This window comes from Leptinotarsa decemlineata, unplaced genomic scaffold, assembly GCF_025532065.1.
Source record: "Leptinotarsa decemlineata unplaced genomic scaffold, Ldec_3_MD MMD2_tig00078346_RagTag_RagTag, whole genome shotgun sequence".
NCBI lineage: Eukaryota > Metazoa > Arthropoda > Insecta > Coleoptera > Chrysomelidae > Leptinotarsa > Leptinotarsa decemlineata.
In genome coordinates this window covers 4,859,543-4,877,396 of record NW_027412724.1, presented here as the reverse complement: position 1 = coordinate 4,877,396, position 17,854 = coordinate 4,859,543, and the positions used below count along the sequence as shown (strand labels likewise).

The window sequence follows — 17,854 nt, the reverse complement described above, 5'->3', positions numbered from 1 at the left end:
TTTTTCAATGAGGAAGTTTGATCTTCCTCATGAAGATGATCACTTGGAGATCGAAACACGTGTCGACGTGTTAAAATACCGGTTTGGTGTTGGGAAAAAACTCCAGCAAAACAGCCTTTGATTTCCAAGTTATCATCCAGATTACAAATTTGTCGGCTATACATAAATTAATAATGTTTTCTTTTTAGCTGCTACTACTACCACTACCTCTACCACAACTGAGAGCATAGATCCCAGAGAATCGTAACTAATTCACAATTGCAACTGAATTATTCTTTTTGACAGTGGAATATTGTTTCTAAAAGTGATTCGTTATGTTTGATTGTAGAATACTCCGAGAAATGTTCTCTATTCAATCAATTATTTCTGTTTATTTTTAATATGTTATAAATATATGATATCACCATGACTTTTTCTAGTTATTTTTATGTATTTTATGCTCAGCTCTTAAGGATTAGCTTGAGAAAATTGATTCCCAAACTCATTGGTGAATGTTTTCACAAGAAAGTGGTATGTTTTGAAACTAAATAAGTAAAATAATAACTTCAATACTAGTTACAATGATTATGGCAAAGTATAAATCAATAATATGAATCGATACAATATGTATGTTTCAGCTAACATGTATCAAATATGAATCACATTAACATACATAAAACAATGGTCTAGCAATATTTCATAGAATTATGAATTAAGTTTGAAATCAAGTCAAATCAAAATTGTGTGAAGATGGGCAACATTTGTTTGCCGAAAGCAGGAAACAGAAAGCAGGAAACAGAAGATGTTCGGAAGTCATCTGACCCTACTTCCGAACACTTAACAATAATGGCCAGATCATGACAAATGTGATTTTGTCGAAACGTTGCGAAATTCATTTCCATCGGGGATGACAATACACCACATGGAATAAACCCGAAGAATAATTTCAACATATTCCTGTCCGTGAAAACCTTCGATTAACATTTCAAAACCTTTACGGGGAGATGAGGTCATATCAAGAAGAAGAAGAATTGAGGTACCAAAACATACAGGTACCAAACTCAGGTAATCAAGAACGGTATTTATGGAACGACAACATTGTACCTGCACAGTAAGAAGTCATCCGAGTAGGATCAGATGACTTCCGAACATATATGTATATCTTATATCTTGAATAAGACCCCAGCCAATGCATGGAGAACTTGCCTTATCAAAGCGCCTGACGTTCGCTTTTCTCAGGTCGAGTGGGCTGAAGTCGGAAACTGAGGGGTTCATCAAGGCTTGTCAGGATGGTGTCTTCAACACCTCAGTCTACCGCTGTCGCGTGATGGGTATCGAGGTTCCTGACACAAGGTGCAGGGCCTGCCGCGAGATGCCTGAGACCCTAATGCACTTGCTATCAGCATGTCCAGCATATGCGGTCTCGGCCTATATCAATCGACATAATGCGTCAGAAAAGAGGAGGAAAAACGGATGAAGTATCGAGATTTTCTCTTCGAACTTCGCCGACTCTATCCAGATCACTCTGTCAAGATGGTTGTTCTCATTATTGGAGTCCTTGGTGAAATTATGTCCTCTCTACTCTCGAATCTTAAAATCATACCGGCTTGCCGCACTAAGGCAGAAATCTTAGCCGCACAGATGCAGAAGGCTGTCATTCTTTGCTCACTGCGCTTGCTCAGGGAACATGATTCTCGGACCCAATGATACTTACCACGGTGTGGGGAGTGATCATTTGTTTCTAATGCTGGCGCGCCCTCCCGAATGTATCGGGGCTTCGTGGGATAGGGCTTGACCAGCGCACACTACGGTAAAAAAAATATGTATTTTAAATAGGCATCCTAGTGTACAAAAACATTTTAAAATTGGATAGACAAAGTCACAGTCCAACTTCATAAGACTGAAATATGTATGCTCGGAATTATCCAAGCTTTCAATAAATAGAAGAAATAACAATGTAAATTACACTTACCAGATATATATGTTATTATAATATCAATGTTAATGTGGATGTTGTGTCTTCAAATGACTAGTAAGTCCTTTTTTGAATGTCATAATGGATTCACTTTGTTTTATCTCAAGCGGGAGGTTATTGTAGTCCAATAGTCCTTTATGGAATGAGTTCATGGATCGTGGAGCTCAAACGTGGTACATGTAAATTAGAATTTCCCCACTGGGGTAATTATGAATTTGGTGATGGGAAACAATAAATTGGTCAAAATATGGAGGTGCATTACAAGCCAATATTTTGAAGATGAATACCATGATAAGATAAAACAGACGGTCTTTCACAGAAAGTCAATTCCAACATTGTTGAAGTTGGCGTATATCTATTACATTTTAAAATTAGGCGCATGCCTCTATTCTGTAGTTTTTGCAATGTAGACAAACAATTTGCATTAAGTTGTGATAACAAAATAGCTCTGTAATCGAAATGTGGTTGAATACAGAAAACTGTAATGGAAGTCTGAAACGGTAAGCAACTGTTTACACGGCCAAAGAAAAATAGTATTTTAGCAATTCTATTGCGGATATAATTGAAATGTTTTTTCATATTCAGTGTTTGATCCACGATAAACCCCAAATATTTGATATCCTCGACAATTTAAATTTTTTTATTGTAAATATTTATACTTATAGATGTTTTGTGAATTGAATTATGTTTATGTTTTATTGTAATTATCATTGCTGTCGTTTTATTGACATTGAGCTTGAGTTCATTGATGTTGAGGAATTCAGATATTTGATCATATCATTAATTTCATTGATAGCTGTTTGTAATTCAGGTTCACTCACTGCAATCAGAGTATCATCTGCAAATAGGTTGATGAATTCACATCCACTAATGAAGTTGATGTCATTAATGTAAAGAACGCACAGGAGCGGGCCCAAGACACTACTTTGAGGTACACCATTATTGATGCCTTTTAAGTTTGAATATGACCCGTTAATTTTAGTCTTTTGTGTTCGACCAGAGAGGTAGCTTAAAGGAAACAGTTTCTAATCTTCCGTTAGCGAGTGATTATTTCATAACGGTGGGTGACTTCAATATCAATCGATAACTGATCCGATCTCTTTTATCAATTTTGTTCGATCTTTTACTTCATCCAGGTAATTACATCTCCTACTAGTGTTACAACTTGAGGTCAAACTTCAATTGATCTGATTGTTTCACACCCGGAAATAATTTCTAATGTGAATATTACTGATATTCAAAACATTTCTGATGATATTGCTATTTCTTGTACCATAGAAAAGTTCGGAACTATAAATAATAGCTCTGAAGAAAGGTTTGTTGAGTAACAGGATCAATTTTTTCTTTAAAAAAACAATTGTTTATTTGCCAACGTTTCGAATTTGATTGAATTCTCCTTTCTGTTACCCATCAACCAACCTTTCTTCAAAAATTATTGGATCACTAAGTATAGCGATTTTTCAGATTATGAATTATTTTTTACCTGATCATACACATGTTGACTGGAATGAAATATTCGATCTGAGTACCGTTGAAGATATGGTAATAACATTCAATGATAAGTTTGAAAGTGATTGACAATGTTTCATGATGAATTTCATTAGTTCGGACTTTTATTGTCTAATATTATATTAAATGATTTGAAATCTCTCAAAGAAACAATATAAATCAGAAATAAAAATAATAGCTGAAAATATTAAGAAAAAAAAACTGAAAGTAAATTACAGTGAAATGAAATACAAGTGAAAAATGAATAAAAATTACAAACAAAAATTAAGAGATTTCAAGGCAAGTTACTTCATGACGTTTCGATTGTTGGTATCCATAATCGTCTTCAAGGTGATGACTGGACTAATTCCTCCGAGAGATGACTACTTATGGGTCATTCGAGTACTTTCACTCATCTCCTTTTTCCGCTTCACCGGTTCAGCGGGAGATGACCGGTTGGGGGGAGTTGGCCATTTTTCGCTTGATTATGGGTTTCCATAATTATACTTGATCATGGAGTCAAACCCGAAACTGGTCGTATAAATAAAATCAACTAGTGTTAATTAGACAAAAGTGTTTTGATTAATTTCATTAAAGTGATCATGAATTACCACAAAATAGACAAGTCATATATCACACATAAAAGTTTTTCACGTTTTATGTTCAATGATGAAGAAGTACATAATAAACCAAAAAGCTTTTATTACCGCTCTAAAATAAAGAATTAACCATAATTCAGGTATTTTCTACAGTTACTAAAAACGTGGTGCAGATTTTTGTCGTTGGAATATCTTTTCTGTGGTTGAATTCACATAGAAGTAACATGACGCCACGTATCTTCCGCGTCACTTCTTTGTAAGATAAAGTCTGCGTCATGTCTTTACCCGACGTCTCCACTTCGACTCCACAAAAAGGCAGAAAATTATGATTCTGGTAATATCTGATGAATATAAGATATACATAATATAAGCACTATTCTTTTTTATTTCATAACTAAATCTATTGTACTCATCTTCGTAAGGAAGGACATTTCAAGCCCAAACGCTTGAGCATTCTTACTTCCAAAGTTCATATGAAGAAAATCAGTTCCAACACCTTCACTAATTTTTTTCGCTTATTCACAAGCACCTGTTGCAGCACCTATACCCTAATTTTATAGAATATGAATATTCTTAAGATGAAAATGAAAGTGTATCGTGTGACACAAAATACGTTCTTCAGAAACTCTTCAAAGTAAAATAATAGACTCATCACTGGGAAAAACTCCTTAAACTCTACTAATATTGAGTAATAGCAAAATTTTTTATGTTAGAAACCTCCAAGAAAATGTTACCTACTACTCACAAACCTCCAAAAGAATCTCAAAAATGCCAAGAAAAATTAGTCAAATATGCCAACATAGGAATACCATAACATTCATATTTCAAAATTAGGACATTTATATTGAGTTACCTGCCAACTTAGTGTTTAAGATGATGAAATTCTACTGATAAGCCCAGTTTTTCTGCTGTGATCTTATCTGGAGATGAAAATTCAAATCCTTGAATCATTTGAAGTATCAACTCTCTGAAGTCGCAAAGGAAACAGTTCGTCACGTATTTCATATAAGTACCGCTCTTGACGGAATTAAATGTGCCAAGTCACTTGAACACTTCTCGTGAAAGAAGGACAAATCCCCAACTTTCCTTCAATGTTCCAGACTATGCTTAGGGACGGAGCTCCATACATGAGAACAATACTGAAATGATAGTCTGATATGAGTTTCATAAAGCTTCAAAAGTAGCTGAGGTGTGTATAGTTTTTTGATTTGGTACAGTGTTCCGAATAAATTGAACAAAATAATTTGTTACGACTTTTTCGTGATTGCTATAATTCAGGCAATATTGGTTAAGAATTGAAAACACCTCATTTAGGGTTCAAAGGGTTGAAAATTGTCATGAAATCAATTATGTTCACCTCAAAAAGTCTCATAAAAAGGTCATTCAAATTTTAATGATGAAAAGAATGGTTTCACAATCATTTAGCTCAAAATTATTGTTCAACTGGAACTAAATACTGAAAATATCCGAAAACCAAAATTTTTTTTCGTAGACGAAAGAAACAAATTATTTCATTACAGTGTTATCGTAATTGCTATAGTTTTACGATTAATTTTTTTAAAATTAAACAAAATCGTATTTTTTTCATGACTATTGAAAAAAGCTTCAAGTATGGGACAGTTTCTTATTGGGTAAATGGCAATGCAATTCATGCATGCAATTCACAGCTTCGAACCAGTCATAATTAACCTAAGATAGAAAACCCATTGCGCCGTGATGGTTTCCTGAAAAATTTGTTTTAGATATTGTTGCTATCAGCTAACATCTAAGGCCTCCAAAGAAGCGGATGTCCTTTTTCTATTTTTGACGTGAGTGAATTGCAAATGTTTGCGATATCAATGACAAACTCCTTTAACTGACTGGTGAAATTCACAGGGTCTTCCTGGATCACGAACTACATGCAGTTCTCATAGGATATCAGTGACTTGATACCTTAATACTACAGATTTTTCTGGAACTTCGGTTGAACTAAAGTAACACAAATTGATTGTAGGGATATTAATTGCTTTTTTTGATATTGACCTATTTGATGTGGTGCTTCTTTTCCTGGTTTTCCATTTTTTTCTTGGGGAAAACACTAGCACTACGAAAAAATTATTAAGGCGCTCTTGGAGCGGTGCCTATGCGAAAGTAGTTTTTCACATTGAATTTGAATCGCTTGAGAATAAATCCACTTGGAAAAACGTTCTCAGGAAGTTTATTCCATATAAACGACGTTCTCCAAATGAAAGAGTACTCAAACAGTCAAGTTCGAGGAGTACTGAGTTGAACCTCGAAAGGATGAGCAGCCACAGTCCGTCACATATTTCTGATATGTACCGCTCTTGGTGAAATCAAATGTGCCAAGTCACTTGAAAATTTCCCGTGGAAGTATCTATAGGAGAGAGACAAATCTCCAACCTTTCTTCGATGCTCCAGACTATCAAGGTTTCAAATGTTCGCGTCCCCAATCAGGCGGATGATTTTTTCTGAATGGAATCAAGCAGCTTCAGGGGATGTTTGGAGGGGCGGAACTCCATACATGAGAACAATACTCCAAAGAAGGTCTGATCTGAGTTTCATAAAGGTGTGTTCGGAACAGTGTTTGAAACAGTGTTCCAAGCTTATGAGAATCAGTCTTTGCAATTCCAGCGATATGATTGTTCCAAGACATATTGGTGTCCATTTTAACTCCCAACAAACTTATCGAAGCAGAAAGCGGAATTGTCTGACCTGACATTATTATATCTGAGTCGGAGACCTTCTTTGAGAAAACCGATGCCTGGGTTTTTGTGGCATTGAATTGAACCTGGTTAGTTTCACCCCAACTCAAAATTTCTTCTAGATCCTCAACTTCTTGCTTCCGGTGAAGATGTTCATTGGCAGCCGAATGTAATGACGATACAAGCATGCTATCGTCAGCAAAGCTATATATTGGATTCTTAGTTTTTCCAATAAGTCGTTGATATACAAGTAAAAAAAAAGGAGATAATATGAGTATCTGGGGAACACCAGTGTTGATGGTGGAAGTATTCGAGAGATTGCCATCAATGGCCACTTGCAGGAAACATTATTTTAGGAAGCTGAGGAGCCATATACAAAAATGATTCGACAAGCCACAGCATCGAAGTTTGGCCAGCAAACCCTCATGCTACACACGGTCAAAGAAATATCAAGCGCAACAGCTCTTGACTCTCTATGTTTCTCGATTGCGTTATTCCAAATATGGGTGACATACGACAGAAGGTCGCCTGTTGATCTTTTTTGTCTGAAAGCCATATTAATATTTGCTCAAGATGTTGAAGTCTCCCAAATATTTGAGGGTATTATGGTTTACGGCTTTCTCCATGATTTTTGATATCACTGATAGCAAAGCGACTGGTCTATAGTTATTTGAGTTTTCTTGCCATTTTTGGAAATAGACTAAACACGAGCAATCGCCAACAAGAAGGAAAACCCCCTTTCTTGTAAGACATGTTGAAAAGTCAGCAAAATAGTGGTGCGAGTTCATTTTTGCATACTTTTTGAGTACGATAACGGGCACTTCATCAGGACCAGACCTTGTTGATATTGAGCTAAATTTCACATCTCTGGGTTCTCAGGATGATTATGCTAACCTAACCTAACCAGTTGTTAGCCTACTGCCAAAATAGCCAATAAAAATTTTCACAAGACTAAAAACTTACTATGAAAAAAATTACATTCAATCTAAAGTCTCTTCTTGAATTGCAATCAAATTGACCTCTGGGGACCTTCTGAAAATAAAGAGGAGAATGTTAAACATAGATATTTCTGTTTCAGTCATATTTCGTGTTTATTCCAGTTAATCAGTTCAATTCCATACTTATACTTCTTTTGAAATGATGATTTAAGTAAATTTTCATTGATTAGTCATTCTCTACAATAATACTTATTTCAGCACTTTCGTACCAATAAACTTCATTCAACAAACTCTTCTACAATCATTGAGAACGTTATATATGATGGAATTGGCTGAGAAAATCCATAAAATATTCAAAAAACACTTCATTATGAGATTTTCACCGAACAATTTTATGGCGAAAAACGTGTTGCGTTTTTGTAAAACTGTTTAGTGAAAATATCACAAAAAAGTGTTTTTGAATAAGAACGGTATGTGTCTGTCTGAAAGTGTAACTTACCTGTCGAAATGATTTTTTCTCAGATGAACAAAATATGGGCAAGTGATAAAACACAGTTAAGTTTCGCACTAATGAAAGCTAGTTTAATTACGAACATAAATATAAATTAATTATATAAATGGTAAATCTATTGTTTGGGACTTTACTTGTGTAGATACATTAGCAACTTGCCATCTTCCTGCTACTTCTGCGAAAGCCGGTGCTGCTGCTTCTTTAGGAGAAAGTTCCAAACAACGGAAATATCAGAATTTGGGAAATAATTATATCTTTCGCCAATAGCTATTGAAACGTTTGGTGTTTTTGGCCCTGAAGCCTCATCTTTCATCAATGAAATTGGAAAAAAGGTAACCGATGAAACCCACGAATCAAGAGCCACATCTTTTCTCATTCAGAAAATTATTATAGCCATCCAAAGAGGAAATGCAGCTTCGTTTTTCGGTACTCTCCCTGATTCCAAAAAACTTGATGAAATTTACTTGTTTCCTGAAAACCAATTTTTTAAAGAAAAGAGAGGTAATAAGAAACTACTTTATGAAATTAAAATAAAAGCAAATGAAAAAAATACTTTATCTCAGCAAAATTCTCAAATGGATTTCAAAGATATTTCGGATTGTTCAGTGATAAATTCTTCAGTCAAAACCTTTGGGTTAAATGGTAACACCTGTTTCATGAACAGCATAGGTAATTCAATGTTTATCAAATACGAGATGGTTATTGGAATATTTGAAAAAGGATGAATTCATGAAAGATATCAATACTAGTATTTCTAGTATGAAGGGTGCTTTAATCAAATCGTTTGCAGAAGTCATCAAGGAGTTGTGGTCAGAAGATTCATTTGATAAAAAAATCAGATTCAAAGTTTTGCTCCTCGATTCATGGGTAATTCCCATCAAGACGCCCAGGAGTTTCTCCGTTATCTTTTAGAAGGATTACATGAAGAGGTTAATATAATTAACGGAGATTGACGAAAAATTGAGCGACAGCGGAAATGCACAAGAGTCATGGCTCACATATTTGAGGATGCATAACTCCACGATGAAATGCACACACTGTGGATACTCTTCAGTAACATTTGATCCTTTCTGGGATTTGTCTCTCTCCATACCACAAAGAACCGACCAATTGAGTTTGTGGCAATGCTTAGATTCTTTTACAAGAGAAGAAACTTTGGATGGAATTGAAAAACCGACGTGTTAAAAATGCAAGAAAAGGAGAAAATGCACAAAGTCCCTATCAATCCACAAGTTTCCCTATATTTTAGTAATACATTTAAAAAGATTCTCTCCAACGGAAAGTAGAGGCAAATTGAATGATGTCATCGAATTTCCTCTAGAAGGATTGGATATAGACAACATACGAGATGGTTACTGGAATATTTGAAAAAAGATGAGTACATGAAAGATATCCATACTAATATTTCTAGTATGGAGGATGCTTTGATCAAAGCTTTCGCAGAAGTTATCAAGGAATTGTGGTCAGAAGAATAATCTCATAGAGCAGTGAACACAGTCTCTTTAAAAAGTCATATTCAGAGTTTTGCCCCACGATTCATGGGTCATGCGCATCAAGACGCCCAGGAATTCCTTCGTTATCTTTTAGGTTTACATGATGACGTTAATAGAATTAATGAAAAACCTAAATCAATTTTAATGTAGATTAACGAAGATTATAGATAATTTCGTTGGTCAATCAAAATCCATGATGAAGTGTACACACTGTGGACACTCATCTTCAACCTTCGATCCTTTCTGGGATTTGTCACTCCCCGTACCACAAAAAACTGGCCAATTGAGTTTATCACAATGCTTGGATTTCTTCACTAGAGAGAAAACATTGGATGGACATCAAAAACCGACGTGTTCGAGTTGCAAGGAAAGAAGAAAATGCACAAAGTCTCTATCAATCCACAAGTTTCCCCGTATTTTAGTCATTCACTTTAAAAGATTATCTCTAACGAAAAAATTTTGAGACAAATTGAATGTTGCCATCCAATTTCCAAGATGGATTAGATATATCGTGTAATGGTGTTACATCAAATTTTGAACCTGTTGAGCACGGTGTTCTACAAGGTTCAATACTTGGGCCCCTGCTCTTTTGTTATTTATGTTAATGACATATGTAATTTCATGTCTCCGTATAAGTCCATTCTCTATGCAGATGACACAACTTTGATATATAGCGATCAATCATCATCTAACATCCCACAAGTAATGGAAGAAATTGAAAATCTAGCTAACACTTGGTTTCTAGTAAATAAATCGAAGTTGAATAGTGACAAAACTCAAAATCTTGAGTTCATCACTGTAGGTTCAGCTAACAAACGTGTAAAATTACTTGGCGTTACTCTCGACAGTACTTCATCTTGGCATCAACACATAGATCTTCTCGCAAATAAACTATCTAGTGCAATATTTATCCTTCGTCAACTGCAAAACATCACAAGCGGTGAGATTCTGAAAATGACGTACTTTGCATTATTCCACTCACACATCAGCTACGGTGTTGTTCTGTGGGGGAACTCTCCTGGTTCGATGAGAATTTTCAAACTACAGAAAAAAACTGTAAGAATACTGGCAAGTGCAGGTTTCCGGGGGCACTGTAGACCATTATTCAAAAAATTACGTATCATGCCATTGCCAACATTATTTATTTATCAGACGCTACTGGGAATCAGAAAAAATGCTCAGTTGCTAGAGAAACAGTCTGACATATACCAACGCTTCACGAGAAATGCGGACAAGGTAAGAACATGCCGTTATCGTTTGACCAGATCAAAAATGAATTCTGTTGATTACAATCTTTTCAACTCTCTGACAAATAACTTTAAAGAGCTAAGTATCACGAAATTCAAAAGAGCCATCAAGAAAATGCTACTCAACTAATGTTTTTACTCAGTTACGGAATACTAAATCATTTTAGGACAGTTCACGTCAGCCATGTCTACTCGAGATGAAACATACTCACGAGTATCGATTGTACTGTGGTAGTTTGTAAATACCCTTATTATCATGGGTGAATTTTTATTTGTTTATATATGTACGTAGGCAACCCCAGCGTTGCTTAATATTTTTGCATTTTTACAATTTACTTCTTTGTTTTATATGTTTATTTGAGAAAACCTATACACTTGACTTGCTACAAATATGAAAATGTAACGTAGTTAATAAACTATTCTATTCTATTCTATGAACAATTATGCAGCAGACAATATAACTCCTTGTCGTTATAATCTATGTGCGCTTTCAAATAACAGTGGGTCTACTTACAGCAGACATTATACAACATTGCGCAGACATACCTAAACCGGCACGAATACAATGTTTCACACGTGTCACCAAAATCCACCAAAATTTCAAGTGGAGATGCATACATCATCCTTTATGAAAAGGAGAAAACGAGTTCGTACCTTTGAGCGTTTTGAAAAGTTATTTTTGAACTGTTGATTCTGATGACATATGAATGAGCATTTTTCATTTATGGAATCGAAAAGTATGAAAAAATGATACTCAGAATTCAAATGGTTCACGATTTTTCAGTCATTTAAATATCTACATTAGGGGTGATTAAAAGTTTTTGAAGTTTATGACATCTACTAAGTCACTCAGTGACTTAGTAGTTGTCCTGTAATTAAATGAAAATTTCGAACTAGATTTCTTTGATATTGATATTAACAAATGCTCCTCGCAAACAAGAGATGCCTGAATGGAATAGTTTTGGATGGTTGCGTTATTATTTCTAAGCTTAACGTTTTCATAATTAAAATTATAGTTTATTATCAGAATTCAACTGAAGTATTTAACAATAACACGGAAGTATTTATGAATTTCATATCATTCAAACGAAAAATAACAATTAGATATTTTTTTGTGGGTGACATAATAATTTTCTATTTTTAAAATATGTTCGAGTATATAAACAAGCCAAACAAGTTCAAAACTCGTAGATACAATTTTGAAAATGTGTCGATCTGCAAGTCTCTTTTTCGCTTTCCTCATTGCTGGATTGGTAAGAAATTTATGCTATTTCATGAATTATCAAATATTACTCATTACGCGAATATTCATTATAATGTCCAAATTGAAGTCAATTTTATTATCATTACTTGTCAGTTGAAATTTGATCATAACTAATATGAATGTTTCTTTAAACAGTGTGCATCACATCAAGTATTAAATTTGGCTTTGATAATGAGAACCGTAGAAAAAGATAAAGTGCAGTTATCCATCAAAAGTTTTAAAAAATAATATAACAGTTTGTCATTATGATGTTTCACAAAGTGTGAATTTTTTGCTATTAAATATTATTTGATTTATTTTTTTCATTAATTGTCAAATCAAGACTGGAACATATTTTTTTAACCAAAAATTTGGTTATTCATATTTGTGAACTGTCTTCGAAGGGTACTTGTCAAACATAACATACACTATATATACTGTATATATCTAGGAGAGGTAGTTATACCAAAAATAATATAAACATTTATCGATAGTAGAAAACATTATTGAAAATAAGGTTTTGTTGGGATTCTCTAGAGAGGAAAAAATTAGTCTGAAATTGAATCGAAACCTTTCAATTTATCACATTACACAATCAATAGTATTTGAAAGTTTGTCTCGAAATTTACTTATTCTACAAAAAACCTTCCATACTTTTTTCTTACAATGTCTGCTTGGCAGGCTCTCACTAACTCGTTCACATTCCTTATTAGAGGCGGTTCCTGACCATCGTAAGGAAGATGCGCTGATCTAATGATAGTTTCCTCAGTTACTCCATTCCCATCCATCATCAGTTTAACCGCAGTCAATTGCTGGTACGGAAGTTACTCAACGGCAGTTTATTCATTCCTTTTGTGGGATTTGTCTTAGGGATTTCTGAAGTTATGTTGTATAATAACACCCTCCGGATCGATGCTAATCCCAGCATCTTTCTCCTGTAGACCCAAACAAATACAATACATTTCAATGAATGACATACTGAAGCAGATTTTTTTTATATGAAAGATGATGAGTTTTCGCTAATTCCAGAGATGTTTCTAGAAGAAACAACAGTAGTGAAGACATATCCTGGTTACTGAATTGTATACTTCACTTCCAGACATTCAACAAATTCCAATATGAATGAGACTTGTGAGAAGTACTGCGAAGCTATTGAACAATTGAGTAAAAAAAATCTGGATTGAAAAATGCCCAATTCCATAGGATTTATTTGTTGATGATATACAGAGAGAAGAAGAATGATGGATTCGCCGTTGGTATCAAGAAAGTTGGAGATCATTATGTCCCATTATTTATAAATGCGTCTGCAGGAACTTTTACTGGTGTGGCTATTTACCTAGAACCGAAAGACAGTAGACTTTTTGTCCTTCACTCAATAGGTACACCGATTGACTACAGTTTTATTGTATTGAAATACATAGCTGAATTTGTTATTACAGTGGCTACAAAAATCGATGAAAAAAAACTAGAGATCCGTATTTAAAAAATAAAGATGATGACGAAATTTGATGAGCGAAACGTTGTATTGTGAATTGGTTCATATTGGATTATGACGAATATGAAACAGTATTGGGAGTTCTTCTGCCTTATTTTTATCTTTCGAAATATAGCCAGTAGAGCCAAAAACTAAATTCACATCTTCTAGTTTTTGACAGATATCTGAAAAACAACCACTGATATTCTCGATCTGAAAAGAGATTATTCTATTTTCCCAAAATAGGAAACTTCTATTCGATTCAACAGATCTTGTAAGTTTCCGAGATAGCAATAGTGGAACCAGTACATGTTTCTGATAGTAGATCCCAATAAGGATTTTTTATATGAGTTTTCAAAATCATTTTCTAATCTTCAAGTTGGGTGTCTAGATTATTTACTGTTTTCGCAATGTGATTTATAATTCATCGTCAAATATTCATTGCGATTTCATTTCTGGTGAGAGTTGTTTTGAGGCATATATCGTTATTAAGAAACATACATTTCCCAACATCTTGCAGTTCTGGAATATTTGTGAGAATAAATTTGATGAAACTATTAATGTCTGATAATGAAAATTAGAAAATTAGGTTTGTACGAAGAGTATATTTGTAAAATTTTCAACAGTTACCCAACTAATTTACTATCACTTCAATGATGTGATGCTTGTTTCTCGATTGTTTAAAAAAAAATCTTTTTTAATGTAATTTCAGGTCCTATGTGAGGCCCTTCCACAAGTAAATCATGTACCCAACAAGCCTCAAAATGAAGGAATTCTGACTCATACTGCTGGAGTGAAAGGTAGACACGAACATACTGCCTCATGCTTCGGTAAGTTGAGTAATAAAGAAAAATGATGTTGAAACATACTCATTTTGGAATACAGTTCATGCATGTTCATGAACGTTTGATGAATTGTTCGAATTATTTACTTGAATTTCATCAGCAGATTTAACCCATTTGCCTCATCAGCACCGTTATTGTTACATGCAGTTCATGCATGTTCATGAACGTTTGATGAATTGTTCGAATTATTTACTTGAATTTCATCAGCAGATTCAACCCATTTGCCTCATCAGCACCGTTATTGTTACAACTTTTTGTCGTAACATAATAATAATAATGATCGTCTTTATTATTTCCCAGCTGTAGTTACATACACATATTTAGGTAAATTACAGAGCTAGTTGTTAATATAACAAAAGGCGAAGTTCAACTCAGTTAGCACAAGTGCTACTGAGTTGTTCTTCCACATATATGCAAATTTGAACTGAACTGATGAATTATTCATGATAATGTTGAATGATCTAGAGTTCACCTAAGTGTATCTGAATTAAAATATCAATTTCTTTCCAGGTCCCCATCCAACGTCAACTGCAGCACCTACACCAACAAATGCTACTGTAGGCTAAACTTTTCAGTTCAATCAATTATTGAAACAATGGTGAAATAAATGAACAGTATAAAAACTAGTCTTGCCATTTTTTTTTTTTTGGAAAATATGATAGAGATTAGTAATCCTACTAAACTTTTCTTCAAGAATTTCATGAAACAATTTATTACAATTTTATGTTACATTATGATTTGTAACATCATGGACGATGTGGAACATCCGAGTGAGTTATTTAACAATATTACAAAACAGAAAATGTTATGTTGGTTCAATGAATATATAACGATATAATATTTTTATTCTGAATATTACATAATTGTCGTTCTGATTCATTAATGAATTTAAATCTCGGAAATCAGTTTTTTACAGAAAATGACGTAATTTTGCACCACCCGTGGGCGGGCGCGGCTGGAGAAGGTACTCAAAACATAGCGCCGGTGATGACAATCTGAACACGCTGAGCGCTCCATCGATTCAGCTACAACAACTGGCACGTTTAGGTAGGGAGCCTCGTGATATTTTTACAAGAGAGGCTGACATATGTCAAATACAAACCGCCGCGCCGTGTACAATGCCGTTCAGTTGATGTCAAAAAAAACAGAACGGAATTCCGGCCTTACGGTTCGTAAGATTGACCACAAGATGAAAGCTAGGATTAAGTCAGTGAGATAACAGTCTAGTATTTGTCAAAAATTTAACCCTGAACTACCACCAAACTTGAGAAATTTAAATGAAATCAATTAATGTTTTTGCAATATGTACCTCCTCGACAAAACAGAATGTCAATTATATTATCGGTTCTTTAACAGGTTCTCTTTCGTTGATGAAAAAACTGTAGTTTATGAATGAATTCAGAAGTACCGCTGTAGGTTGGGGTGGTATCTCACTTCGTTTGGTGAAAGTACATCTCTTGAAATACATCACTTCTATACTAAGTTAGGTTAGGTTAGGTCCAAAGTGAGTGGGTCTATTCGTCTCTCCACCACAACCCGCAAGGGTTTATTGTGGCTCACACCTATTCATACTCGACCAAATAAACCCAGCTTCTTAACGAAGCCGATTAGTTTATATGGTGAGTGATCTTTCAGATCAGATGGTAAGAGTACGGCTCTGCCGAACTCTATAAACCTGATTCGGTCCCCAGCGGGATTGGCACAAAGTATATGCTCTGCTGTTTCATCGTTAATGAGGTAGTCGGATAGTCAAAGTGCAAGATTCCCAACTTGATACCCACCATAACCTTCCCATATAAGAGTTTTTGCACGTCAGCTACACCTGACGATGCCTTAGATTTACCCGTGCAGGGCTTTTTCGCCTCTGGTTTTGGTGAATCATCACTTGAGCGCGAACGTTTGCTAACCTACTCATAGGGGGTTTGTTCCTCCACCTGAGACAGATTTTGTGTACACCGCTCAAGAATTTGGTGCAAGGTGGATTCATAAGGTACCCCGCTCTTGAGGAGACGAATCAGTCGCTTCCTGGTTGCACCACCAAACTTTTTTTTAGGGTCAGTTATTGGATCAGGAGTTGGAGAGTTGAGAAGCTCTCGCTCCTGAACTAAATTTACAGGGAGGTCAGTTGGAGTCCCACGAGTAGCTAGGTCAATCAAGGTCAATCACGGCAGTGTCCCGCATTACCGTGACAAGGCGATGCTACAAGGAGAGGGCGCCCGGTATCTCGAACGTTAGGTAGAGATAGCTGATGGGCTCAGTGTCTTTCATCTTCTCCGTACGGATACACACACCTTAGGATTAAGCCATCGTTGGGAAGCCATAAAGTTAGGGAATAACAGAACCATAAGTGATTTTGTCATTCCTGTTTCTAGCGGGGCTACGTGGAAGCAGGTATCCGAAGGCCAGTTTGCTCAACCCCCACACCCCAAGCCAATGGACGCGCCAAAAACAGCAAGCACATTGGTTCAAGCAGTGAAAGATGAACAAGGACTGCAAACCCGCCCCATTTCTATACTAACTTTATGTATTACATCATTCGAGTATTCGTTTCCTCTGAAAACATGCACTTGTGATTCATTTGGCCAAGTGTAACTCTCCAACACATTATTTTGATCTCAGGCTCATCACTATCTAATTGTCCATCTCAAGTTTCAAATTCATTTTCAAAGATCAGATTACTGACCTTATAAGTTCTAATAATATCATAACCATCGTTTAGCCTGGGTTTCGTTCTCAACATGGCTCTACTTCTGCTCTCCTTCCTATAACTGATGATGATTTCAAAGCAGCCGATGAAAATGATATTAAATGTTTAGTATCATTGGATTTCAGCAAAGCTTTCGAAATCTTAGACCGCAGTATTTTATGCAATAAACTTAATCACTTTGGTTTGGATAAATGTGTCGTAGATCTAAAAAGAAGCTTCAATTTCAGATTTCTACGAATGTATAAAATACTGCACTATTCATCGCTACACTGATAACATGCAAATTCATCTATGTTTTCTGAAAGGCAATATGAAAGCTCAAGAACTCGTAAATCTCGCCTCGTTATATAACACATCATGCGCACATAACATAAAATTAAACGCAAAAAAGCACCATGTATCTTATTGGATACAAATCTGGAAGATACCTAACTTTCTTAAGTAAAAACGTGGGTTTGGGAATCGACTCTGATTTGAGATTTTCTTAACATGCCATCATCTTTATAAATGATCTTATAATATTCTCAGACAAATTTTTCCAAATAGAGACTTTTTTCTACTCGACTGAAACTTTGCGAAACTTTATTTTTTCTGAATTATCGTATTGCGTCTGCATATATGGACCTGCAGTTACTCAATACACTTCGCCTTCA

General features: G+C 35.1%; 1 protein-coding gene across 4 annotated transcripts in view; it reads left to right on the top strand.

The window, feature by feature from the left end:
* Positions 1 to 409, top strand: part of LOC111511845 (uncharacterized) — a 34,657-nt gene extending 34,248 nt beyond the window's left edge. For all 4 annotated transcript variants that reach the window (XR_012468166.1, XM_074185755.1, XM_074185754.1 and 1 more), the window contains one exon: positions 189 to 409. Coding sequence is in view for 3 of the 4 variants with exons in the window: in XM_074185755.1 (XP_074041856.1) it covers positions 189 to 247 (59 nt within the window). In the remaining variant the exon portion in view is untranslated. The remainder of the gene's footprint in view (positions 1 to 188) is intronic.
* The last annotated feature ends 17,445 nt before the right edge of the window (positions 410 to 17,854 follow it).